Source organism: Cygnus atratus, chromosome 3 (genome assembly GCF_013377495.2).
Source record: "Cygnus atratus isolate AKBS03 ecotype Queensland, Australia chromosome 3, CAtr_DNAZoo_HiC_assembly, whole genome shotgun sequence".
NCBI classification, from domain to species: domain Eukaryota; kingdom Metazoa; phylum Chordata; class Aves; order Anseriformes; family Anatidae; genus Cygnus; species Cygnus atratus.
The window spans coordinates 107,472,778-107,500,253 of NC_066364.1; the positions used below are offsets into that span (position 1 = coordinate 107,472,778).

General features: G+C 46.3%; 1 protein-coding gene across 1 annotated transcript in view; it reads right to left on the reverse strand.

Moving 5' to 3' along the window:
* The window catches only part of ACSS1 (acyl-CoA synthetase short chain family member 1), a 39,023-nt gene extending 15,806 nt beyond the window's left edge, over window positions 1-23,217 (reverse strand). The window contains exons 1-5 of the mRNA XM_035565008.2: window positions 22,894-23,217; window positions 19,607-19,703; window positions 6,463-6,662; window positions 4,762-4,937; window positions 1,136-1,288 (exon numbers count right to left, since the gene is read on the reverse strand). Of these exons, the coding sequence (XP_035420901.1) occupies window positions 1,136-1,288; window positions 4,762-4,937; window positions 6,463-6,662; window positions 19,607-19,703; window positions 22,894-23,164 (897 nt within the window). The 5' untranslated portion in view covers window positions 23,165-23,217. The remainder of the gene's footprint in view (window positions 1-1,135; window positions 1,289-4,761; window positions 4,938-6,462; window positions 6,663-19,606; window positions 19,704-22,893) is intronic.
* Between the last annotated feature and the right edge of the window lie 4,259 nt (window positions 23,218-27,476).

Genomic DNA, 27,476 nt, shown 5'->3' on the forward strand with positions numbered 1-27,476 from the left:
ACATGGCTGTACCAGGAGCCTACAACCAAAACCCAACCCCGCAGTTGCTTACCCCAAACAGTCCACATGGTAGAGCTGATGCTGAACTGCTGGGAAGCTGCAGGCCTCAGAGGCTTAGACCCCTCATGAATATGAACAGGTTTCCATAAGAAAGCTGGAGAAATTGATATGTGCCCACAAAAGATTTTCTGAGAAATGTTCTCAGCTGCTTGGCTTCTCTATCAGTGTATTGCTTTGCACATGCGCCCCTCTCCCTGCTCATCAAATTCAAATAAAAATCTTGGAGAACTCATTATCTCATCTTGCTTTTGGAAAATGCTTCCCTCTGTAAATCTAATTCCTCTACCACATGGTGAAGAGGTCCTGACTCATAAGGCAGAGTCGGTTTTATTTTTAAATCAAAGAAAGTGGATCAGAACTCAAAAAAAAAAAAAAAAAAAGACACCATAATAACAAAACCCATGAATGTGTGACAAGAATGTCACACGAGTGTGCAAAGATCACAGAGGCCACACAGGTCATCTGATCCCTCTGTCTAGGAGAGCTAATTCTCACCTTAACTATGTTAGTACCTTTCCCTGTCAGGCTCTAAAGTACCTCTAAAGGGACTGCAGCTGCATACAATGCCTCCCTGCACCAGTGTGCAGGATCTACCATCTGGACTAAGAAAGAAATAGATGCTTTGGCAATTACAGATTGGCAGATCCTCTCGGCAGTAAAAGAAAAAACGTGAGTACCCTACTGCAAAATACTGGAGTAATATCCACCTTACCAATGCCAGTGAGGTACCTACCAGACTCTCCTCAGCTGCACCTTTAGTACCTGACTTCAAAGATGCAGACTTCAATGTCTGCTTATTTGGGCCTAAAACACCAATAGTTTAAATTCAAGAGTAGAAGTACTACGGAGTTTCTGTTCTTTCACAGCTCTAGGCTCTGGTTCTCACAGTATTCTATTCCTCAGCAACAAATCCTGAAGATTACTTACATGTTCTCGGAATTTTTCAATTTGGTTACGCCCAATAAACCACTGAGGCAGCAAACGCAGAACACAATAACCCCCACCAGTCAAAGTGCCTATCATTAATACTGTCAGAAGGTAAATGAACCTCTTCCAGGTGATATGTCTGAATTACCTTGTGCGTGAGAGCAGAATACAGCAGATATCCAGCCTGGGTGTGAACAATTCCTTTGGGTTTTCCTGTGCTGCCTGAGGTATACAGCATGAAAAGCATGTCTTCACTGTCCATGCTCTCTGGAGTGCATACAGAAGCTGCCTTGGCTATCTCCTAAGAAAAAAATGGGTGATGATGACAGAAAGATTTTGGTTATATGGAGCTAATCAATACTGCATATACTCCATCTGTAAGCATGTCAGCAGGGCCAAGAGACGAGCACCGCCATTGCTCTTTCCCCTCACAAACATGCATGGATGTATCATAGGTTATACTTGCTCACCTTGTGGAAAGGTTCCTGTGGGCACAAAGCACCTAGCCTCTCAACCAATAGCTCTGCCGGAAGTCAAGGGGAATTGGCCAGACAAAATAATATCACAGGAAAAAAAAAAGTTAGGCAATAGCTTACATCTCAAGCCTTTGCAAGCTGCTGGTAGAAAACCAAAGTTTGACTGTAAACATGAACCACACTTAGTAGCAGCAGCAAGGCTCAATACTGTTGGGGATCTTTTCTTCTTTCCTAAGATTGTAGTGTTATAGTTAAACTGTGTGTTCACCTTTCTTCTCCAGCCCCAGCAGAGGCTGGCTGTCCTGTCCGTTTGATCCTGAAATTCTAATTGCTTCTGCCCAGGAAGACAGTGCTTTACCCTCCTGCCTCTGTTGTTCTTATACACCATAGTTTGGCCAGGTGGGTGAGAACCTAGATCCTCTCTTCACCTGTAGTGTCAGAACCACTGGAGGGAAGGACGCAATGTCCTACTAGTTCAGAACAAATGTTTGGCCATGCCTGCATGTTCAGTCCATCAGAGGAAGGGGAAATAATGTGCCTGTAGAAGCACTGCCTGCAGAAGGCCAACATCCAAAACACGGCACAGCAGTAAGTACGCATAATGCTCACGTCCCAGACAAAGAACTTACACAGGATGGTGCTTCTCGTCAGCATTTAGATCCTGAAAAAAAGTGCATCCGGACCAGCTCCCAGTCCTGACTCATGTGCTTGATCCAGACAGAACATAAGTTGTAGCTAAGGTCTGGCACAGAGCTGTACTGTGAAAAACAACAGAACTAGGGACTCTGAGACATCTTCAAACCAAAACAGACACTGAAACTTCAGACATGAAGCCTGAATGCCTACTGCATGCTTGGTCAGTTCTGCTTCTGAGCTTTCTACTTACCCTCCCCATCTGAAGAGACTAAGGGTGCTAAACTTATGCTTTCCGTCAATGATGCAAAGTGCTAGAATTAAGACAGGCTGTGAATTGAAAGTATTATTCCACCATTAGAAAACACACCTGAAAAAAACCCCTTCTTCCAGAGCAGGGTGAACAACACAAAGACACTCTGGAAGAGCATCATTTGTCTTGCTTGTCTGCCCAAACTGTAAATTTTTCATGAAGAGGTTGAACATTTTTCTTGCTGTGTACGAACTTGCAGTAATGACCGTGTGTTCCAGATGCTCAACATATGGCTGTAAAAAGGCACAGCTGACTTGTTTTTCTCAAGCTCTGTACGGTCCTAGGAGAATAATGATTCCTGCAAGGGTTGCTCACTGAGGGAATTTCTAGGTACTGCCTTTTTACAAGTATATATTGTAAACACACTCTATTTACATGCGAACACTACCAATCCAGGTCCAAACATTTACAAGTGTCTGACAAGCAAAGCTTGATAAAATGAGAAGAGCTGATACGGTCAGACATAATTCTTACCTGCTGATTTACAGCACTTCCTAGGTATTTATGGTGACCTTTCAGCACTACCAGCATAGGCTGACTTGCCAGTTTTTGATACTAAAATGAAGTTTACGTATGCTCCATTAAAACTTGAGCTTCTGATTTTGCAGTAAGCTATTGCATAGCAGTCTTTGTTCACTTAAGACAGTGGATAATGTGAGTCAATTAAATTACAAAGAATCAGCTAGTTCATACGGCATCTCAGTTATTTCCCACGTTACCTTCCCAGACTCACTGCTTCTCAGAGGCTTGTATGAAGGACACAAAACTGCACTACAGAGGGATGAAGGGGGTTCCACTGGTGAGCAGAGAAGCGAACAGATGTGAGATAGGACTAAAGAGAAAGTATCTACGATGTGGGAAGATAAGCGCAGTGGCTGGTAAGTACAACTGCTGTGAAGATCAGTGATGACAGAGTTAAAAGCATTAGCAGTTGAATTCTCATTATGTTTCAGAGTTAATCCTACAATTGCCAATGAGCTGAGCTCAGTTCTTAGATCTCCAGACCACCTCTGGCTGTTTGTACAATAAGGAAAAATGTTTCAATGTGCTTTGTTGAAGGAGTAAGACAATTTCTGAATAAAACCTGCCTCCTCTGTTTAACTTACCCTAGTAGTTGCTCCTTATCTCTTATGACCAGCACAGGGACTCCTGAGTAATTATCTTGGCTGCAGAGGGGTGATTTCCAGGTATTATTGTGATGAGTATTTTCTGTTTACCACTGCTGGTAAACTGATAAAACTACTTCTACATTAGGTTGCAGAGTCCTGTGTGTGCCAGCTGAACACATTAAAAATCACCACTGTTTTCTCCTTTCTTTCTTATAGAGCACAGGTTGTAAATACGACCCTCCGTCATGGGGTAGCCATGACACTGTTTATTGATTATTTTAAGAGTTCTCAGGAATCTGATTATTTCTGCACCGCCTTTCAACAGTGTCCAGTCTGAGAATATGTATGAGAGCTGACAAATCATAACAGTGTGTCTGTACATAGTACAACAGTAACGGCACTGGTATCAGTGCACTCTGGGTCTCAGGAAACACTAATTCCGTAAATTGTAGCATGGTTTTCAAGACTGCTGGAATGGAGCAACATATCCCTGGTCATGCTGGGATAAATCAGACATCGATTGAGCTGCTTCAACTCACGGTCCCAGCAAACCATAATTTGAGGATGAATTATTTTCATCCTATTTAAGGATGAAAATGCAGATGCTGTAAGGTGCATCTCCTTTTCATCTGCAGAACTCAGGACCAAAAGGCACAAATGGAGAGAAAGATGATGTAGCCAACACCCAGACCTAAAAGGAGCTAACCAGACTGCCAATGGGCATCTGCAGAGCTAAGTGACTGCAGTGATATATAGATGGTGTCACTGTAATATAGTTGTGTCCATTAGCCCACTGGGGTACTGCAGCAGTATAGAAAGAGCAGCACACACTGCAAACCTGCTCCAGAAGCAGCATAAATGCCAGTCGCAGCTGGTAGGTTTGGTGCGGCTACACTAAAGTGCCAAGGTTGCAGTGCAGTGGCTGCTTCACAGATTTTAACTCAGCACACATATGAAAAGAAAGAAATATCAGGAGACTGTCTGATATTTCTTGGCTGCAGATTCTAATCATGCAGCCCACAGCAGACCAAAGACCAAAGCCACCAGAGTGTGTGTGATCTACACATTCAGCAAGACTCTCATGCTTGTGTTCTGAACAGCCCTGCAGTGGTTCTCTCAGAGATGTCTGTGTTAGCTGGTTCCTAACGCTTATTAGTAGAACATATCCCTCTCCCTCAGCACAGTAAACATCACACGGACAAACAGCAGGGAAAATAGGTGAGGTTTACCAGCATCAACATACTTCTTCAAGGGGCACATCACGGTCACCCATCTGGACTTTGTTATCTGTCCTCTGAGCTACAAATACATGTTTGATGCTCGGACAGTTCTTTACAGCTTCATCCACCGTCGTCTTCAGCTCTATGATTCGGCCTCCCCTGACTCCCTGGTTGTAGGTGATAACTGCTTTGCATCCAGCTAAAAAGAGAGAGAATTAGCAGACATACCAGCCTGTTTTCCAATATGTGCACACTGTTTGCATTACTTTTGGGAATGATGTATAGTACAACACACATGATAAACATTCAAAATTTCCACCAATCAAAAGCAGTCAGTGCCACTGACAAAACCACTTTAAAACCTGAGCCTTACACAGACTATGGGTAGCAGGAACCTTCAGAGCTTACCTAGTCCATCCCTTCCACCCTAAAGCAGGGTCACAGTTCCAGCTAAACCACTGCTGGCAGTTGTCAGTCTAACCTTCCCAAGCCACTCCAATGTCAGGCATTCTATTCCTTCCCCACCAGTTCACTCCCATTTCTGTTATGAACATGAGAAAGTCTTTCCCAATGTCTAGCCTAAGTATCACTCACTCTAATTTAAATGTACAAATTTCTACCTGTCAAAGTCAACATGCAGAACAGTTTCTTCCCAGTTACATACCTCAGAGTGCATACCAGTTCTCTAGGCTAACATCTCACGCACTGAAACCAGTGTAAAACCTCCAATGATTTCAGCAGGCCTCAGTGAACAAGCATCTCCTACATCCCTTTCTCATCCTCTCTTTGAGGCTGCATACAACGTCCATTCCAATTGAGCAGCACTAAATTCAGCACCCTCTCAGAGGCATTATCCTGCTCTGAGATGTCTGCAGCCTTCTGAAACTCACTCAGTACTTAGTGGGGAAACTTTCCTGAAGCCACAACACGTAGCAGCACTCTGACAGACCACTTCAAACTGCATCACGCTGCATTAATTACAGAGCTCCATAGAAAGATGCAGAAAAATGATTCTTTAGCCCATCACCTCCACATAAGTGGCCAAAAGTGAGGGATAATCAAAACATGTACTTGCTCTCTATAGATTTACTTTAAAAAAAAAAAGCATGAAAACTGCTGTAAGATTTATTCCTTCACATCAGCCATAAAGAAGCTGATGTAACTGCTAGATAGAATATAAGCCACTTGCTATTTTGTACTTCTGCTGTATTTTTAGCATTACTTTTTATCTAATCACACTACAACTGCTTTGGGTTAAGAACTGCTCTGTATGTTGGTACAATGGCTAACACAGCGGGGGAAGACTGCCAACACCTCACTGCTATACATAAATCACAGTATCACAATTTAGACTGCAGAATTAGCACTATGCACAAGTATGAGAGAAACACTGCAATTATACTGCATCAGAACAAATCGGGCCGCATTCCTAAGCTCTGATTTTCCCTCCAGGTTTACTTTGTTTGGCAGTAACCCAGAGCAGACTGAACGTTAAGCAATTTATGAAGTATTTTAAGGCCGGAGGATACTGCATCTGCCACTAAGGGAAAGGCTCTTCACTTTGCAAAGGGAAGTACTTTGCAAAGGAAAGAGAACTATCCAGCCAGCTGAGAATGAACCTTTTCTTCTTCTGCCAAGAAAACACAGAATTTGGACGACAGCATGTCTTGGAGGGTGCCAAGCACTGTCCAAATGGGTTTGTTCCCCAGTCTGCATCTACTTACAGTCCATGATCCTCCCAGCTAAGGACTCTGCGCTGAATCCAGCGAAGACCACAGTGTGAATGGCACCAATCCTGGCGCAAGCCAGCATGGCTGCCACGGACATGGGAGACACGGACATATAGATGGCAACCTTGTCCCCTTTCCGTATCCCATATTTCTTCAGGGTGTTGGCAAGACGACAAGTCAGATCCAGAAGTTCCCTGTGGCACAGAAGCAATGTCGTCAGGTGACTGCACAGAACAAAAAAAGGACGAATTTGAACCAAACGAGGCATTATGATTGCCTCTGGACCTTGTCACCTTAGCAATACAAGGCACAACAATTTCTGCATCTTAAAGAAGAGCAGCCTGGGGTCTGGTCAGAGCCCGACTGCTCTTGCCATTGGGAAAAGAAGAAAAGTGGGGCAGAGATACACATTTGCTGCCAAAGAAAGAACAGATGAGAGCTGCAGCCGCTGCCCGTGGAAGGAACCTCCCCTGCTCTCACTGCTGGGCTAAAGCATGGGAAAAGCAGCCAGCGAGCTAACGACTGTCCTGCTGGCTCCAGAAGTCAGGGTCCCTTTTAGCCATCCTCCATGCCTTGTTGACCTACAAGATTAGAAGGCTCAGTCAGAAGCTACTGGGAACACTTGTGGGATAAACACAGGACGAAATGGAAGCCGCTGTCAAAAGACTCCCAGCACTGTTTACTTGATGTCAAGGAACCACCAAAATTGCTTCACAACTAGTAGCTTTAAAATCAAAAGGGTAAACAACACATTTACATACTTAAGGAAGAAAAAGAAAAGTGAAATTAAGTCCTGAGACATTTATGGTAGATTTTATAAGACTCATCAAAGCTGGACCAGCAGCAATTTGTGGTTTCCAGTTTGTCAGCTCACCCTGCCATGCCACAAAGCCGAGCAGTCTAGCAGAGCTTAGATATTGCCCTCACAACAGTAAAACCACAGCTACTTCTCACGTAAAGAAACTCAGAACACTGGGAACAGGAACAAAGGCTCAATTCACAGTGTTTGCCACTGCTACACACTGGCGTCCTCAGAAGGAGCACAGAAACAAATGTTCCTCTAAAGAACAAAAATGCAGTCTGCGGGCAAGAACTTGCATGTGCATTTCTTCTGATGTCTGCACGGAGGACAACACAATTGCAGGCTTATCTGAGACCAAGATGCTGTCCTGAACTGAGCTGCTCAGTGTATTTGCAGCTAAGGACTCGAGAAAAAGACAGGTAAGTGCAGGATGTAGCCTTAGGTGAGGTGTGATCTCAGGCCAAGGAAGGAGCTGACCCTCAGGGAGGGCAGCACAGCCTTCCCTCTTACTGCTGCCAGCTGCAGGCTCAGCTAATGACTCCCAGAGTCTGCCAGGAATTAAATTGCCCTCTGTGTTCAGGAACTTGCTGAGTACTGAAGCCCAGAGGAGAGAAATGCACCCTAGCACACTCGTCTTTGACCTTTCACCTGCAGATGCCTCAGGGTCTATAAACTATACCACCAGGGACTGCAAAAACTCTCAGTCACTCCTCATAACACTCATTTTCTGGTCCCTTCACCAGCTTCATTGCTCTTCCCTGCATGGCCAGGAAAATTGCTGATACATAGAAATTACTTTGTTTTTTGGTTTTCTTTCTGGGTGGCATCACCATCATCCACCCGTGCATTGTGTCTCTGCCCCCACATGCCAGGCACTGCAGACTGGCCGTGACCAGCACAACCAACACCAAATTCCCTCTGGGCAGCCGTGGGCTTGGTTCGCTTATCTGGGTTGTGCATGTAGGAGCAGCTGTGTTGGGGCTGTTTCGCACCAGGGTCCTCCCTGGGCAGCATACTCCAACCTCCAAGGTGGAAGGTGGCCAAAACAGAGATGCAGAGTGAAAGTTGCACTGTATGAAAGCTGCCATAAACCAAAGTGCTGCTAGATGTGCTTTGTACTTTGTCCCGACAGGCGTACACTGTCATATACTGGTCTAGTTTGATTCCTGGGGACGTGAACAGAAATGTGACATAGGATGAAGTAACTAAGACTAGTTGCAGAATGACTAAACCAACTGGTATTTTTCTTTGGGAGAACCATGAGCATTCGATGCCCTAGATAACCGATTTCCCTTGGCTAGGAAGGCAAGCTCCTTGTTACATGTTCCCTGCTGGTTTTGATCACTCAATTCTTACGTTAGAGGAGATACTGAAAGTTATCATATCCTATTCACTCCTGCGGACTTTTGGTACAAGAGAGAGTCCGAGCATTTCTTCCCATCAGCAGTAACGATAACAGGCCTCACTTAATGAGCAACCCCTGAAATAAGCGTGCACATGACAACAAGTTAGCAGCTACAGATGCAACCCTGGAAAGAACACAGAAAAAGGACTCCAGAATCCCAGAATCATTGGTCATTGATTTCTTGGTCCGTTAATGAAAGGAAGGATTACCACCTCACCACTGGTCCCTGCAACTAGCTGATTCTTTTAAAGAGATGCTGTAAAGAAGGGCCACACTTTCCAAAAGCAGTTTCTGAAATGTGACTGTAGAGCGTGGGATCACAGTGAAACAGCAGTTTGGATACGACCTGAGGAGCCTGAGAATAGCAAAATCACATCACCTCTGGGGCATGCAGGGATAACTGCTTTATTCAAACAGAGCGAAAGCAGGAATAAGGCAAACTACCTGTAAACAAGTCCCAGGAAGCACACTTGGAGACTTCCACTTCGCTAAATGCTGAAGGTCTCCCTGCAGCAGCCGTTGCCAGAGCACCTGGGCAGGCAAGAGCTGCTTGTCCTCTGCAGCACCCTCGACAGCACTGGACCGTGGCCGCCAGTGGTGCGGGAAATCAGGCACACGTCCTCTCCCCACAGGTAATGGAAAGCTGATTGCATCCAAAAGTAGCTGCCATCAGCCCAGTGTGTGCGAAGCCTCGTGGAACAGGTGCCTGGTCTCAGCCCATTTGCAGAAGGGATGCGGTCACTTTGCAGCACCAACAGCACAGCCAACTCTGGCTGCCCGCAGTCCCAGCACAGAGGTGCTCCCCTCCTACCCCTACCGAAAGCTCAGCACGCCCAGGAATAAGACAGTTTTTCTCTGCATAAAAGGGACTTCAGTTCCCAGAGCTGCTAATTCACTGTACAGTTCACACAGTAGCTGGAGAGAGAGCTGCAGCTTTACTTAAAACCAACATATTTCTCTCAAATGTCTTGCCTTTCGCTGGACTGATGTATTTATCGAGCAGTAATTTCCATTACTGATTTCTCTAATTTATGCCATATTATCACTGTCCTACGTGCTTCAACTCTCTGTTTTGCTTTTGCAGTTTGTCTATAAGCACAGTGCAAACAAAGTTAATCTGATCATTGCTGGTTTGCTCTAATTAGAGCAATACTGGAGGGCTTGCACTCAGTGTTGATGTTGATCTATGAGGTCAGGAGAGCAGTGATCAGGCAAATGTATTCGGGGGTCTCCATACCAAAATCAGCTGTAAAGCGTGAATCTACCAGTGTGTGCTTATCTCCCAGAGCTGGCCACAGCTGTGAAAAATGAACAAACAAAAAAAAACAGTTTTCAGGTGGTAGCTATGCTGAAAATAAAATGAAATGTTGTTTTGGTCAGTCAAAAATTGTTTTGCTTCTTTTTAAAAACCAACGCATGTTGGAAATAGGCAAAGCCCAAGAGCTCCACTTTGGAAATGACATTAAAAAAAAACAAAACAATGTGGGCTGAGAATAACTCTAGGATAAAACTCCATCTGCACTGCGAGGGCAGCAAAGTGACAACAAAAGAGAAAGTATAAGGACAGATCCAGTGATAGCTGGAGGGATACCACCCACCGCTGTCCTTTGGAAGATAAGGAAAATGAGCCTTGAATCCCAGCCACAGCACTTTGTGTTATTTATTTTAAGACTGTTCTTGTAGCGTTACGTAAATAGATCACTCCTGAAGCACAGTAACTCACAGAGGTGGCAGAAGTGCTCAGTGCTGGGCTTCACTTGGCGCAGTACCTGGTCTCTGGCAGCAGCTGGCAACAGAAATGGCAAGCAGGTATGGAGTAGCTTTACCCTGGACTGAGTTTCAGCTTCATCTCTTACAACTAGAGATGAGAACAATGTTCAGTAACTCTTTCCAAGTGCTTCATGAGCATGCGCAGCGTTAATAACTACATAAATACAGTCTATTAGCTGTACTATTTTGCTTATTCTTCCTCAGTTCATGAACTGATCAACTCCATGCAATAATGAATTCCCACCCAACGTTTGTGTGCCTTGTCCTAAAAGGTCACATTCTCTTCTCCAGAATTCGTCTGATGCTGCATTAGAGTAGAATATCAACATGCATAAATATTAAAGAGACAAAACAAAACTGAGTATCTCCGCTGTTCAACTGCGGGGAACAGGAAGTGAAACAAGCCCCGGTTAGGCAGTTGTGAGAAAGCGAAATAAAAACCACTTATCTGTAATGGCACATATACAAGTGCTTCTAGAGCTGCAACCTCTTTCTCTTGAACAGAAATGTCAAAAGAGCTCTAGCTAGGGTGTCCTTTCTGAACAATTCAGCACTTCGCTTGCTTATGCAGGACTCAGTGATCGTGATGGCAGAAACCTTCATTGTTGTTTTTTTAATTATTAACCCCTATTTAACATTTGCTTAATGAGAGCCTGTGAACACTCCGATAGAAAACAAGGACCAAGTCTTTATCCTCAGCTCTATTTGTTTTGCCTTGTCCTTTATGCTCTAAAAGGGCTACACTGGAAGGTCATGCTATGCTTTGCTCCCTTAAAAGTGCAGCACATGAGGGAATGGACACAAAGGAAAAACTGGAAGGTGAAGCCAAGACCTCCCTCCACAAATCCCTGAATATTAGCTGTGCCTTCTGGCTCCTATAGCAGCAATTTCCTCTCCAATTCAAAAAAGGGAGTTGGCAGAAATACTGTGTTAGTAATCCCTCACTCCTTCACGCACTTTTTCATCTCTAACAAAGAGACAATTAGTAGGTGCTAGCAGGTTACACTTTTCCCATATTTAACCTAGACACATCTCAGGATGGAATAAGCACACAGCCTTGAAGAACTGGGCGAGAAAGACCCATCCCATTCCACAGAACTGAACTGAGCAGGAGGAAACCTTGCCCTTTATCCTCACCTGCTACCGGTGCCAAGCTCAGCATTGTAATCGCTCCAGCACACAAGTTTAAAAGGCAGAGAGCAATTCCAAGGGCCTGGCACCCGCACTGTCCCACCCCAGGCAGAAAAGCAGGGGCAATGCCATCCAACACAGGCAGAAAGTGCACAAGAAAGGATCTGCCTCCCATCTAAATGCAGCAGGTGTGTGAGAAGCAAGGTACATCTACCAGAAACATACACCAGATGCTGAACAGAACTAGACACCATCAACCTGGAGCCTGTGCGTGCGAGGCAAGGCGTCTTCGCTTAGCTTCTGCCTGCACTAAAAAAAAGGGGTGCAAAGGAAAGGTAGAGGAAGCACAGGCTTAGAGTGAAAGCTTCTACCCTAGAAGGGCTTTGCCAGTGACAGACAGAAGATGGCCACAAGCTTGGAGCTGATGCATGCTACTTCTTCGAACCACAAGGGAAGAGAGAGCAAGGCAAAATCCCAAGCAGTGCTGCCCACTCTCCAAAGGATTTCAATTCCCTCGCCCAAGCAGCCTGTGCTGACCAGGGCACTATGATCTGCAGAGGCAGCCAGGAGCCACAAAGTCGCTGGGCGTGCAGAGGGGCCCAGGGAGGACGAACTGCCTGAACACGGGCCTGACGGCGAACAGGAGGATCTCAGCACAGCAAACTGCTGGAGAAGGAAACACGCTGCAACAAAAGGAAATGCCCTGCCCCTCTGAACAGAGAAAGCTGAGAAACTGCAGAGTCAGCTAATGCACAACATCTGCAGCTCTTCTGCAAGAGCTGATCTTAAAGAGCAAGGGCAAATAAGAGAGCAGGCTGGGCAGCAGGACCCTAAACACAGAGCCACTCTGGCAGATGAAGTATCAAGGTAGAGCTGAGATACGGGGAATCAGCAACCAGTTGGACCCAGGAGGTGAGGCAGGAGAAAGAACAGGATACCAGGAAAGGGAAATTTTGAGACAAGACATAGACAACAAGCCAGGAGATGGTAGATGAATTAATGAACATGAGCAGGGAAGGTGAAAATTATGACATGTGAAGGACATTCTGGACTTGCTTTCAGGGAAAAAAAAAAAAAAAAAAAAAAGCATCTTTCAACTAAAAACACACACAAGTCCAAGCCATTCATTGCATTGCAGGTGTGGAGAGAAACAGCTGCGGAATATGGATTTCACATAAATGCAGCCAGGCAAAAACCAGGCAGACAAAACAAACTGCAAAACAGCAGGATGTCAAACAGATCTGTGCCAGCTCTGGTCTCACTCCACCTCTGCAGAGATGGGCCTAATTAACCCATCCCAGCTCAGCACCTCCAAAATCAGAGGGAAACCCGGTCTTATCCCAGTGACATACCAGCTCAAGGTGTAGGTGACGCGCTGACAGCCTTAACCACCACGCACAAGAGCTCAGTGGATAGAGCCAGCTCCCAGAAACGTGAGCAGGGAGAGGCTGGACTGGACATAAATCCCCTCTCCAAGTTAGCAATGACCACCCTGCTGCAGAGCTGCTCTGCTGGATCTCTCCCAAGTCACTCCACACTCGCTGATTTCTGTAAGCTTTGGAACAACCCCTCACATAGCTGTTTCATGTTACAAGTTGCTGAAAAACAATCTTCTTTCATGGATAGAACAGTCTGCTCCCGTTGTTACCCTGTAGCTCTAATACCCTGCTGCCCTTCAAAGTAAAAGGCCCCGGGGGTCTTACAACGAGTTTGCATGGCCTCAGGAATGAAGCTTTCGGGGCTTGTTCTGTCTGAACCCTTTTTAATTTATCTACAGCCTCGTTTCATGTGGTTTAGCTGTCACAGCAACTCTTCTAACTTACCAGGTAACTACGGCTAATTTGTTTTATCTTTCGTTATCTTTTAATGGCGTCACCGTGGTTTTACGGCCCTACCACACTAAGGCAACACACTAAGCAATACAGGTCCGATACGATAACCTAGGCCTTGAGAAGTGAGCACTCAGGACGCGGCAGGCATGGGATGGCAAGAGATGGAGTGCAGGCCGGCACTGGAGACCCTGCAACGCAAACGACTCAACCATGGTCAGGAACAGCAGTGCAGACCTGGAGCTGGACAGAAGCGGTGTCAAGGTAACACAAAGAAAGAACCTCCTCTTTCTGTAATAATTAAATCTGGACTAATAAAATTAGACTGTTATGGCATGCTTCTTTACAGTCATAAGCAAGATTTTGAGCATTAGTACTGTTCTCTTCTAGAGACTCACCGTATTTTGCACAGGCATCTCCTCAGGTACCCCAGCATCACTCGTCAGCACCATGTCTACAAGACTGGCCCCTCAGCAGAGCCAGCAGACCACTCCCGTGGTTCTGTTTAATCTGACAGATGCAGCACTTCTCTCCCCATCTTTATGACGTCTCTGCTCAGAAAATGCCAGACCACATTTTTCCCATATCCTTCCCCAGATACAGCAGTGCCTGTGTTTCCTAAGCCCATCGCTCAATGTCTTGAACAAAAACTCCTGTAAAAACCTTCACTGGCAGTTCTCTGACACAGTTCTCTGGCAGTTCTCTTAAGGGAACCTTTTTCCAAGAAATCCGACGCTATCTTTCACTACATCCAGCAAGACAGCCTGCAGCTTTCTAAACAAAGCAAGCCAGTTCTTTTTACATCCAAAAAATTGCATCAAGACCTTCTTCAGTAAGCAGCTTTTCTATTTTCCGAATATACCCAATGCCGTACAGGGAGGGGCTTTGACAGTGTCTGTTGAAGTTAACAGATTTGGCACAAACCAAGTTCTCTGCTGTCTCAATCCGAAGGCTGGGTTGAGTATTTCTTGCAATCACCAGTTTATTTCCCGGAACCGCAGTTTGGATCAGGATGAAACTATTTGAACTGAATTTGAACTATATGAACTGAATTTTCAAATCCAGGTCAAATGCACCAAATAGGTTAGTTCTGTAGTTTTAAAAAAAGGATCTGGACATCTCTCAGCCCATCTCACCTCCTGTTTGTTGCTCTGTGCGAGTTACCGGGGAACAGTCAGATTCAAAGCCTGTCTCTGAAGCTCATGATCATAGATAGCATCTATGATCATAGATGCTATCATATCATAGTATGATTTGAGATGTAAGTTTGAGTCCCCTGTAAGCAAACCCTGTCTCTTCTTCCTGGCTCAGTGTTCTGGCAAAAAGCATAATGCACAAATCTGCTCACTCTTCAGTTTAACTTCTGTGAACAGTGCCTCAGTTTAAGCCTCCATATCCCTCACTTTTTGCTAAATAGAGAAAACTTATTTCTTTTTTCACCAAAAGGAAAAATCATACTTTCATTTCAGTGAGAATAACTAAAAAAATACAGAGCTCAACACGAGAGGCTTTTTGGCTACAGGCTCAATTGCTAATCCAAGCACAATCCTCCAGCCTTCTTTTAAACATCCTGATCCCGAGGCAGGAAAAAGCCCTTGTGATTTTTTTCTTTAGGTGACAAAGTGAAAAGTCCCTGAGCTGCCTAAGATGGGGAAAACTTAAAGCCTGGACAAATTTTACTTGCAAGTTCAACTTAGGAAGCCACTACAGTACTAGAAAGAAAGGAAACAGTTCAGTGTCAATGAGAAACACCTTCCACACTACCCAGCCTGCACATGGTTTCCAGCCTCCGTCCCTGCTGTAACGTCTAACGCAATTTCAGCCATTTTTTCTCTGGCTGAGGAACCACCACACCGGTGTTTATTAAAGGCATAGCTGTGAGGTAGCTCTTGAAGATGCCCAACCATTTCCCCTCCACACATTGTCACATATTGAAAATTTACTTAAGGCTCTCATGAGCTCCTCTGTAAATAAGAACCTTTCTGCTGACACCCACCTCTTTGCATGGTCCCCCTTGGTGATACCCATTTTTACAACGCCACAAGTTGTTTGGATGACTTGTTCACACCCTGTGCCCCCCGGCCAATCCTGCAACTCTCTCTCTCTCTCCACACTAGCACAATTTCTCTGTAACTCATTGCACCGCCTGGTCTTGAACAGTCCGATAAAGTTATGATCTGGTTGACAGCGAGAATCAGCCAATTAGCTGGATATTTACTTAAATAGTTCTCTCTTTCAGGCTTTTAACGTTGGATATTGCAGTGCTGGGGAATGCTTGCTCACAGGTGGCTAAATCACGTGTACAGCAGGAAACAAGGGAACATCAAAGAGAATAAATAACCCCAGAGAGGGAGAGGTCTGGCATAGCTTTAGCTACCGTCTTTAAAATTCCCTATTGTTGAGCCTATAGAGGCTGTAACCCAGCAATGAACCATGCCTGCTTATATAACTCACTTGATGATACAGTACACTTTGAAACCCAGGCTTGGCAGCGCCTTGGGGAACTCCTCTGCAAAGTTTCGAATCTCCTGGGCAGTGACGACATCCACAGAGCAGCGCAAAACACTCCCAGCTAGGCTGAACCCTTCGCCAATCGTTTCAGCTGTCTGCTCACAGCAGCACACTCCTGTGGTTAGACTGCTACTTCGCCAGTGTCCTAGCAATGATTTTATGGTTGTTTAGCCTCCAGAGAGCCAGACTGCTTGATAAAAACAATGGCATGATTTGTCCCCCCTTTGCTGACTGCAGCCACCCAATCTCAGGAGAGATGCACGCCCTTTTGTCACAAAGTAGTACAAAACAAGTCTCCTGCCTCTTCATTCAATCCTTGAAACTTAGATGGATTTCTGCTTGATAGAAAAAGAAATGTAGAGAAGAGAAAAAAAGGATGAAAGGGAACTTCTTCCCAAAACAGCTGAGATGTATCAAATAGAGAGACAGGACACCAGCTCACCAGTGGAAAGATCATTTACAATAACGGTGTGAGCCAGTGACCTAAGCAGCCTGCTGCTCTCGAGCCACTTAATCACATCTCCAGCATCTGGGATGCATCAAACACTGGTGTTAGCTGGTGAAAGCTGCTAACTGAGCATCCCTGATGCAGGACAGTTGGTGAGGCTGCTCTGGGAGCCAGGCACCCTCTATTGGGTTAGCGCTGCCCTCAGGGGGCTACCCTGTTATGCCTGGCAGACAAGGAGTCAGGATGGCTCTCCAAAGGAGCAATTCAGTTTTATAGCAGAGGATTTTATTGGAAGACACGGATTCATCACAACTGAGCTTGTAAGAACAGCAATCACCATTCAAGCAAAAACTAGAACGTTTCACCCAAGGCTTTGTGTATCTTTAACAATAAGGCCATGTCTGAGTTCCCATTGTAGCAAAAAGCCCTTCAAACCAGTGCAATAAACACAACCTACCTTGCCAAGAACCAGGCACACAGTCGTAGCTAGGGCTCATGGTACAGCCCCACCAGCTCTTTGCTTCTCCTAACGATGAGCCAGCTGGGACAGCCCTTTGCAATGTAGCTGCATCTTTCACCAATGCATGGAGGAGGCCCAGCCGATTGAGGCCTGTCCCTTAGTCGCAGAGGAGGAAGCTTGTTCCAGGCCCCTTTTTTGCACAGCAGCTGGCTTCCTTTGTAGCCTGTGATGGGAGCAGGGCCAACACTTGGCTGTTTTCTTGCCGCTGACAGCTCCACAGAAGAGAAGAGAGAGCATCCATGCCAGTAGCCACATCTTCCCTCATGCCTCCCAAGGCTTATCTATAAGGAGCAGAAGCTTACAGCAGCAAGCTTTGCCAAGCGAATAATGGAACAAACTAGAACCTTGTACTTCTCAACGCTTAAGCCCTGGGCACCTCCCAGCTGAGATTCCAGGACCTTCTCCAAAGCTTGTCCATGAGGCAGTGGCCAAATTAAAGTCTTTACCTTCCTAGTGCATGACTCTAAGGATGCAATCCCATTAACACTGCATCCAAATCCTAAGGAAATGGCCGCAGTTTCTCAGCCACAGGTACCAGCATCCAGGTACTGCTGATATCCAGTATCCCTTTCATCTTCTTCTCATGCTGGACCTGTCCTGTGCTAATGTGCAGAGGTCACACTGCCACACTGAGGATTACTGAATGGGCATCACAGTACCATCTATTTTTCTGATTTGCCTCCCCTCACAGAACTTCTACTTAAACCAAGACGTTACTGCAAAAATCTTTCAACTAGACTTAGCCTCAAGGGGACGTCAATGCCAGCATGCCTTGAAAAACCTTGCTGCCATACGTAAAACCTTTGAAAAAGCAACCCAAGGAAAAGGCTGTTATTTCAAGGCTAAACTTTTGATTCTCTCCCTGCATAGACCTGTATAATACCACTGCTTTCAACGCAGCTATTCCTGACAATAACAAGATGAGCAGAAAAACCAAGCAACCTGTTTTACCCACTTTGTAGGACTAACGTCTCCTGAAAAACTCTATCACCAGAACGCAGCCACGTCTCACCAAAAGTATAAGGAAGAAACTGGAACATGGCTCTCAAATACAAGCAGAAGATTGAAAATAGAGGTTGCCAGCTCGTCTTTCACCTGAATATTCTTCTTCTTGGTTCCTTGTTATTGTATCTTTGTAAGGCTGCACATTTTCCAGATGTGGGTTATTTGTCTTCAAGACACTGCAATCACAAATCCACAGGCCGAGAACATGCTTTTCTTCAAATACATTTTTGGCATGCCACAGGTCAAGAGAAAAACAGTTCTGTTGCTGCTCAGAACAGACTTCTCGTTCCTCTGGAGATCCTGAGAAGACGGTTAGAGGGCCCAGAGCAGCTCAGCACATTTCAAGGAGCACAGCCTAAGGGAGAGGCTACAGTTGCCTTCCATGAGGCTGTGCTATCGAATGGGCTGCTCTTGTCAAGTTAATCAGAACACAAAGCACGTCACCCAATTCCAACCTCTAATGTACCCCATTTTCATACCTGTGACATGAAGAGGGAGGTAGAAGTACATATACCACCCTAAACTCTGGAAGAAACCCTGGATTCCATTTACCTTTATACCACCAGAATGAAAAGGACAAAATTCAAAGGTTTAGCAAAGCTACCTAGTTGGTTACAGCACACTGTATGGTGCACCAAACTCTCAAAGCTATTTGCACTCATTTCTCCCTGCTGACCACCTTCTTCACTCCAATAGCTTTGATAAATGCCAAAGGTGAACAAGACAAGACAACTGGAAGTTGTTTTTGACTATCTATAGTCAAAAAGTTACACAAATCCCAACTATCAACATAACATCTTGTTAAAGAGTCAGATGCCAGGACTGCCTGTATCTCCTCTGCTTTCTTGTCCAGCATATCAAACTTCTAGCTCCCTGAAACAGCCACTGAGGAACATACAAGTCTGGGAAACCTTTAATTCTTACTAGGGAGACGTGAGATAAAAGGCATTTTTGCAGGCAGTCCTGTCTCCTAAGTGAGGCCACATAGCAAGGAGAAGAGAAACATGTTTGAAGTCTGCCATATTCTAGCAAACCCTACTATCTATAGCAGCAATTACAAGTTGGTATCTCTCCGAGCAGCCTCAAGGTTGCTCTAAACTGCACTGGGGATGGGGAAGAAGAATACAGGGAACCTGAAATCCCCTCTAGCAAAGACTCAGTATCATGCTATTAACCAACAACACAGGATGTTGTTTGCACCAATACACTTGCTGCTGTTCTGAAACTGAAAGCTGCTCACCGAACTTTTGCCACAGACACTTCAGAAAGAAAACTGGCAGATGAGACATAAACCAGGGAGGAAAAAAAAAAGAAGTCTTTCTGTTCTAAAACCTCCCACTTAGAGACAGGGAAACCACAAGCAAGCTTGATTAACACCAAAACCAGATGATGGCAGATCTGAATCTGAAATTCTCAGTAACTACCACTAATTTGCATCCACTGTACTTCTGACTGTGTAGAATGTTTATTTTATAGACATATAAGATCAGAAAGCCCTCATGAAGAAGACAAGGGAAGAATATCATTTCTATGTTGGAACAAGACTCCGTTTTTCAGAAGCTACCTCATCACGATGCCAAAAGCTGTGGCTGCATATCCTGTGTGCTGGAGTACCTTGAAAGAATGGAGAGTTTCACAAAGGTCTGAGTTCAGAGAAGCAACTCTTCTCCTAGCCCCACCACATCACCAGGCATTGTAAGAAGAGAAGGTGCCATACCTGTACGTGATGTGCACTGCAGTTCCAGGCTCGTCTCTCTCCCAAATCAAAGCCACTCTGTCCGGAGACTTTTCGACATGTTGATCCAAGCAATTTACTGTAAGAAAACAGAAGTTTAATCAAAGCCTAACAACACACAAAGAGTACTGTAAACTTAGCTCGGTCAAGCATAAGAGCAGGTAAACATAAGATGAAACTTCATCGGCCACCTAGCTAGCCACCCACTCATTTCAAACATTGGGAAGTTGTCCTTTACACTGACAGCATTTGTAGTAATAGTAAAGTTGTCTTTGCCATATTTGTCATGTACAAATACAACAAATACCATACTTAATTGGTACAGCTGCCTTAGAGATGACATCTCCACAAAAGGCCTTGCCTGATTCAGTTCAGCTTAGTTCCACTGGCACTCAGAGGAGCTGTGCTTAAGCCAGCCAAAAATCTCTCCCCTGCTCCTGCCAGCGCAAAGACAAGAAGGACACTCTTCTGATGCTTTTCCTCACCAAAGCAGCATTTTACCACATAAATCTGACAGACTTGTCTTCCCCAGCTTGCATTTTTAGCACTGCATCATTTGGATTTTCTAATTACAGCTCACGCAAAGCATTTTTATTCCAAGGTATAATTGGAAGGGCTGAATCTCCACTAACTGAAAATAATCTAAAACTTTAGCATCTAGTGTAAACACACAGAGTACAGACAGCTATACATTACTAGACAGCTGGGAAAGATGAACACGTCTCAAGCTGTGTGCTACAACTCCTAAAATATGAAGGGCAAATTAGCTTCTGATGGTGCATCTCCCCATGTAACAACCAGGGGTAAAAGGGACCTGAACAACTACGTGAGGTGAAGTTTGAGTGAAAGGTCAGAGAGTACCCACCTTAAAAAACTTCTAAAGAATCCACTCAAGAAACCTGCCCGCACGTTCGGCAGCTACTTGTCTGATTATTAAAGATTAGCCTTGTAAAATTTTAATTCCAAGCCTAAACTACAATTACGTACTTCATTATATGCTTGTAAAGGCAGTTATGATATTTCAATAGACAATTATTAAAAACCAGTCAGGCACACTGCCGTATAACTCAGAGATAACCCTGAAAAAAAATGCTGAGTTTCAGATCATATTTCCTAAAGATATTAATACTGGTGAGGAAGGATTTTATTTTTCCAGATAAATTAGGTGCAATGAAAGCTGCCTACTGTTCTGTCAAAACTTGTGAAGGTTAAGTGAACTGCAGCCCTGGAGCCTGCTTCTGCTGTTCTATGATCAAAGCTGATTTACAGCACTACAAGTAAGGTGGAAATGAGCCTCTGAAGATGAGCAGAAGATAAAATAACCTCAGAATTCAGCATGTTTCACTACAAGAACTCTCTATCTCAAAAATATGAAAAAAAGCCCTTCGCTTGTTTTTTGTAATACTAAAAAAAAAAAAGAAAATTTCTTCGTTTCTCAATACAATACAGGAGGACAAAAGCTCTGAGGAGGAATGCTTTAAGCAGTTATACACTGGTTTCCTTTGTCGTCCATCCATACATAATCAGATCTGTTGTGGTTTGTTCTGGGACCCTTACCAACTCCTACCTCCCTGCTCATTGCAGCAATACCCTTACGTATTGCGCCACATTACAGTAAAACACATTCACAGAAATTCATTTCCCAAGCAGCATTTCATACTTATGACCAGCACTACTGTCTTTCAGTGGGTATTCCTGTTACAGCGAGCCCCAAGCGAGCCCCAAGCGAGCCCAGTGAGAGTTTCTGCTCTTTGCTCGGTAAGAGCTGGCCGATGAATCGGGGCCAAACGCTATTATTTCCTTCCTGACATTACAAGTGCCTTTCACTCATTTCGCAAAATAGAACTTAGTGACCTGCCCCCTACCGCTGCACCCTAATGGTTTCTCCGTATGTTTTCTTGCCTCCTCAACACCGCTTGGAAAAGCACACAGAAACAATTCAATATGACACACTCCTGAGAACGCGGTGCCTTGCAGGTACAGTAGCTTGTTGGGGTCTTTTCCTGGAAAGGAGTTACAATGCGATAAACCCCCAAGTGCTGAATCTCATGCCTCTGCAGGTCCGACCGCGAGGTCTCCCCCGGGCAAAAAGCAGCAGGTCACACAGGCGCCTGCAGCCCAGCTGCGTTTGGAGACGGGAACACAGGATGTTCTGAATCAGGGACCTGAGCTGTTGTGTGTTTTCTTATCCGCTGTTCCAATCAAGAGATCAAGGGACAAAACTAGAGCCTCTTAGCAGAAAACCAGCCACTCAGTGGCTGAGTACCACCCTACTCGTCTCCATTGTGCTTTAAAAGAAGGAAAACAGCCACAGCAAAACCATTTAATTCTGTGCAGCTGTGTTTCAGTGGTCTGTGACTTGTTTTTTTTCAAGCTATGCAGAGAAAACATAAGTGGCATTCAGTGCCTGCAGAAGAACCAGATGCAAGACACGATCTAAAATCAGACCCAGAAACACCTGGATTTTATCTGACCCACACGGGATTAAGAAGGTGCTGCTTCCACTCTACAGATGAAATAACGGATCCCAAACAACCTCTGTGCTCAGCCAGGATCTTCCTTTCAACGGGAAACACTGAAAACACAAGTCTGGCTAAAATCTCCCTTCTGACCGACTGCTGGGTGCTGGAAGCAGGGCTGTACAAACAGCTCTGTTCCCTTGGGAATTCCACAGCTGGGAATCCTCCCATGGGGACAGCTGTGTTCTCTGGAAGACCTGAGGAGGGTTTGCTCTTTTGGGCTAAAGCAAGGTGGCTTTATACAGAAATATACATCCCTATTAAAAGACCTCACCACCGAGTTATACCCTAGGTAGGGCTGGGGCTTAGTCTCACTGGATGAAGCCACCCCACAGCACCAAAGAGACTACAAGGCTGACACGGCCCGAAATAAACTAAGGGGTAGTTTGGACAGCCACAGCAAGGAACAGGGACTGGGTTCCATTTCCCTTCACGTTCAGCCTCCAGTTGAAACTGCCGAAAAGCAACAGGTCTTGCCGAAATTCAACTGCTTCTGCTGAACAGCTTCAGTTCCTCGTGCCGCATCGCCCTGCCCACCAGCACCGCGCCCAGCACCCTGCCCCCGAGCAGCTGCGGGCACAGCATCACCACAGGAGCGGGCCCCGCACCACCGCGGGGCTGCGGCTGGGACCGAGGAGCCCCCGGCCGCGCTCTCGGCGAGGCCGCCGGGGAGGAAGGCGAGCAGGGCAGCCCGGCACCACCACCGCCGCCAGGGCGGCCCCCGCGGCCCCGGGGCAGGGGCAGCCTTACCGGAGACGTTGAGGCGGCCGCCGAGGAACCAGCGGGCGCCGGCTCCGTCCGGGCCGGCCTCGCAGGCGGTGTGGAAGGGGCTGTCCCAGCGCAGCGAGCCCCGAGCCGCCTCGGCCCAGAAAGCGCCGGGGTCGCGGGCAGCCCGCTCCTGCCATGCCCCGTAGCCGCCGGGAGGGAGCTGAGCGGGGCCGCCTCCGCAACGGCGGTGGGCAGGGAGCCGGCCCCCGGGCAGCGGGCGGCTGAGGGAGCGCAGCACCCGCGCCAGCGCCATGGGGCACGGCCCTGCTCCGCCGTCGGGGCCCCGCGGCTGCCGGACCCGGCACCGCCCCCGGCCCCGGGAACACCCCCCTGGCTTCGGGAGACACCGCCCGCACGGGGAGGGACGGGAGCCGGGAGCGGCCCGCACCCGGGGGCGCCCCTGCACCCGCCGGGACCGTGGGGTGGCTGAGGGGGGCGGCCCGTTGCTCCAGGTGGGGCCTCGCTAGTGCTGAGCACAGGGGGAGTATCAGTTCCTCGTGAGGCAGCCCTGGGTATCCTTAGCCTCCTTCGTCACAAGGGCACGCCGCTAGCTCATGGTCGGCTTGGTGGCAACCACAACACACAGTGTCTTCTCGGCCCGCTGCTTTCCAGTCAGTCAGTCCCCAGCATGGACTGGTGCATGGGCCTGTTCCTCCCCAGGTGCAGGAACCCTCCTTGCCCTAGGAACCCTCCTGAAGCCAGACAGACACCCCGGCAGCCTCACAGCCTTGGGAACACAGATTGCACTCGCACAAGTACGCCCCACCACCCACACAGCCCTGGGAAAACACCCTAAGAGATGCCCACCCCAATGTGACCCTGTGTCCACACAGCCCTGGGAACCCCCTGCACAGACACACGCAGAAGCGTCTTACTACTGCCCCCTCATTGCTTTCACAGCTTGAAGTGGGGTAGGTCTCCAAGAGGGTGCACATCCCCTTTTTCTTGGCAGCCCTGCGAGCATCGTTATAACCACACCGTGAAGCTCCCAGCTTTGGTATCACAGTGCTTCTCCACTTCCCCTTAGTTGCAACACCAGGGTGGCTGAGAGACATGATTCAACCCTGACCCGCAAAAAACGAGCACTGAGATTTTACAGCAGATAACACTGACCTTCTTCTTCATGCATAACACTGCCCTCTTTGCTGTGCAGTAATTCTTTTAGGCAGTCTGGTCCTGCCTCCCCGCACATAGCTGGAAAGCTCACAGCAAGGTCTGGGATTCCTTCAGAAGCGCCAAACTATCGAGTATTTCCTAAATGCCACCTCAATGAATTCCCAGAATTTGGGCAGACAAAGCACATTTCATATTCAAGAACAGTGACTTTAACCTATTCTTTGTGCTAAGCTCAAGCTTGTTCTGGCAGTGGTAGCGACAAGGTAGTGTTTTCTCTAGATTTCCTAGGAATATCACCAGACATTTTATCTAGGTAAACAGTATAGACCTTATCAGGACTCGGATTTCTGGCACATTTCCATCTGTGTTTTATAGGTAACATATAAGATTAAATATCCCCTTAACTTCCTTGTAAAGTTGGCGTTGTCACACTGCTAATACAATTACATATTCCTTCCTTGTCTTCTGAATGCCAATATTTCTTTTTGGGTAAGCGCTAAGTTATAACCAATAGCGTGTGTGCCACCTTGTGCCAGATGGGAGTATGGGGAGTTGTTCCGCTTTCGGTTGGTTTGCTTAAGGATAGCTCAGAAGTTTTACATCAAAATTACTTAGAGGCAATAAATAAATAAATAAATAAATCAGTATTTCAGATGAAAGCTTTTCACACACACACACACAAATAGCAGATAGAAGTGGAGGGAAGTGTTGTCCAAAAAAACAGAGCATGAAATTAAATTCTTTGGCCTGAAAACCTAGCTGTTTATTTTGCCTAGGCTGCTGCAGACCTTGAAATCTTCTGGGAATGCTGCCATTCTCTGATTTTCTTTCATATAAGACTGATTTTCCTTTTCCAACATGAAGTTTCTTTCTTTTTTTTTTTTTTTTTTTTTATGCTTCACCAGGCAACCCTCCATCCTCAGGTTTTGGCTGTCTTTTTCCTCAAAGAAAGCTGTGACCACCATCAGCACAACTCGGGCACAATCCAGCCTGCAGAGCACCTGATCTCCCAGCTCAGCTGGGCTGCTTGGCAGGACAAGGACAACCCTGAATTCTTGCTTCTAAAAGAGCTGGGCAGAGGGGAGATGAGGTTTTGTAATTCCTCCCTGTCCCTGACTTTCTGGTGATGAAGGCTGACAGCAGACTGCTTACTTTTGAGAGCAAATGAGGGTTACAGCAATTCTCATTCAGTACAGTGCTTGAGTATGCCAGGAAAGGCTGGAGCTAGGTAAGAGCAAGTATGGAATTGCTTTTTTCTGTTCAGAAGCCCCTCTTGGCATTATGGAGTCCAAACAGCAGCTCTGGGGAAGCCCACTTACTCTTATCCGTGAACGCCACCTCTTTAAGGCAGCTCCCAAAGCTTGTGGCCACCACTGCAGAGAGATTCATTCCCTAGTGCAGCCAAGATTCCTGAGACAGCCTCCTGCTCCAGCCAGGCAACCTCACTGAACATGAGATTTTAGCAGCCCTTGGCATGTATCAAGGGTCTTTTATGCTGACGTCATGGCAAGTACTGAGGAACCAAGCCAGTAGTGGTGTGAGTATTGGGTGAGTTTGGCTATGGGTATCTGTTAATCAGAGCTGTAGCAAAACCAAAACCAAAACCAAACAAATGAACACACCAAAAAATAAAAATAAAATCAGCACCCATCATTCTTCTCCTATTCCTACTACTAAAACATCCACTGATGTCATTTATTGGCCTCATCTTTGATTCCTGCCAATATATACAAGTCTTGCTCAATGCAGCGTGCAAGCATCCTGTCCTCAGGGTGCCAGCATAAAGCTCAACACGGGCAGAGGTATTTGCAGGATCATGACCTTCAACTGGGAGCACTCAAGCACAGGATTTTCATCCCTGCTGGGTTAAGTAGCATTTGGCATCCTAGAAAGGCAGTCTGGCTTCTCTGCATCCATCCATGACCTGCTGGAGACGGTTTGAAGCCTCAGCGTTCATTCTCAGCGGCTCTGGGCAAAGCTGGGGCTCCACCAAGGAGGCTTATCCTGGCTCCAGCCTCCATGCCACAGTACCTCTCCATGGCTTCATTCATTCTGCATTTACCCCACAAACTGCCTCTTGCTCTCATGGGCTTGTGCAACCTGGGAGAGCAGGAATATCAGGGGATTTCTGTTTGTGCCCCACTCCCGGGCACAGCTACCCTATGGACACACACGATGACACCCTCTGACAGATTTGCTCTGCATTTCTATATCGAATACCCAATACTGTCATACCACAGAGGTGTAGGAAGCCCCACACGCAACCCTGTTGTGGGAAGCCTTTTTTATTGTGGGGCAACTGAGGAAGAAGGCTGGCCTGCAGCCCACCCCAACCAACACAACCCAACCCAACCATATTACTCCTGGGAACTGCACTTTTGAGACTGGGCTTCAGACATGCAGTCTTGACTTGCAAAGGGCTGATGAGAAAAACTCTGCTCAGTCTTTTTCCATCCCTTTTTCCCTGCTACGGAACAGGTATTTGACCTGTGTTAAGTTTCCCAATTGCTTGTCCCAATTTTTCCTTTAATATCCTAAAATTGAGAGTAAGAAGATAATGAAATCCATGAATTTGTTATAATTGTTCTACTCCTAACCATGTTTTCCAATTGTCTTCCCATCTGGTGTGCACACAACTGATATCTGGCCCCACAAAGAAAGAGGGGGAAGGCAAAAACAGGCAAAACTATAGAGCCATATACACAATGGCATTGCTGTGTGCTTTGTACCTGAAACTCCTTGTTGATAAACCTCTCCATCATGCCAGCTTCCTCTTGGGGAGCACATGGGGCTGCCCACCATAAGTAGGGACAGAAGGCTTCAGCACCAAACTCTTCTGTCCCCTCCAGCTTGGTAGTGATGCTCTGGGCTTGGTGTCGATGTGGCAGAGGCATGCTCGTGAGACAACAGTTGTCTGGAGGAAACAACTGAGAAAGGCAGGAAGCCTCCAGCTCTCGCTTGATTTCCACTTCAGCTCATCAAGTAATATTGCGTTCTCCATCCTTTCAACGAAGGCCAGACACACAAATTACAATATAATTCTGATTGAGCATGGGAAAACTTCTCCAGGGGAGGGACCTGCTGGTCTCTCCATCCTTCGAGATCTTCCAAACTGGCCTGGACAGGACCCTGCTCTAATTTTGTTAAGTTAGCCCTGCCAGCAAGGCCTTCCACAGTCAGGGCCAAGTACCCAGGAAGGTGGATGCAGTAATGGTTGCCAAGTCCAACCAGGTGCCCAAATCATCAGTCAAGTTTGTGGTGATGAGGCAGGTGTGAGGTTGAGCCAAAATGTCAATCTCCAGATGAGGATCAGGTCCAGTGATGGTAGACTTGGTCAGACATTTTCCTGTGGCTTTGGGCAGGCCCATACTGACAAGACAGGTCCAAGCGCGAGTTAGGAAGTCCATCCACAAGTCAGGATCCATGGACAGGTGCAGACCAGCACAGCA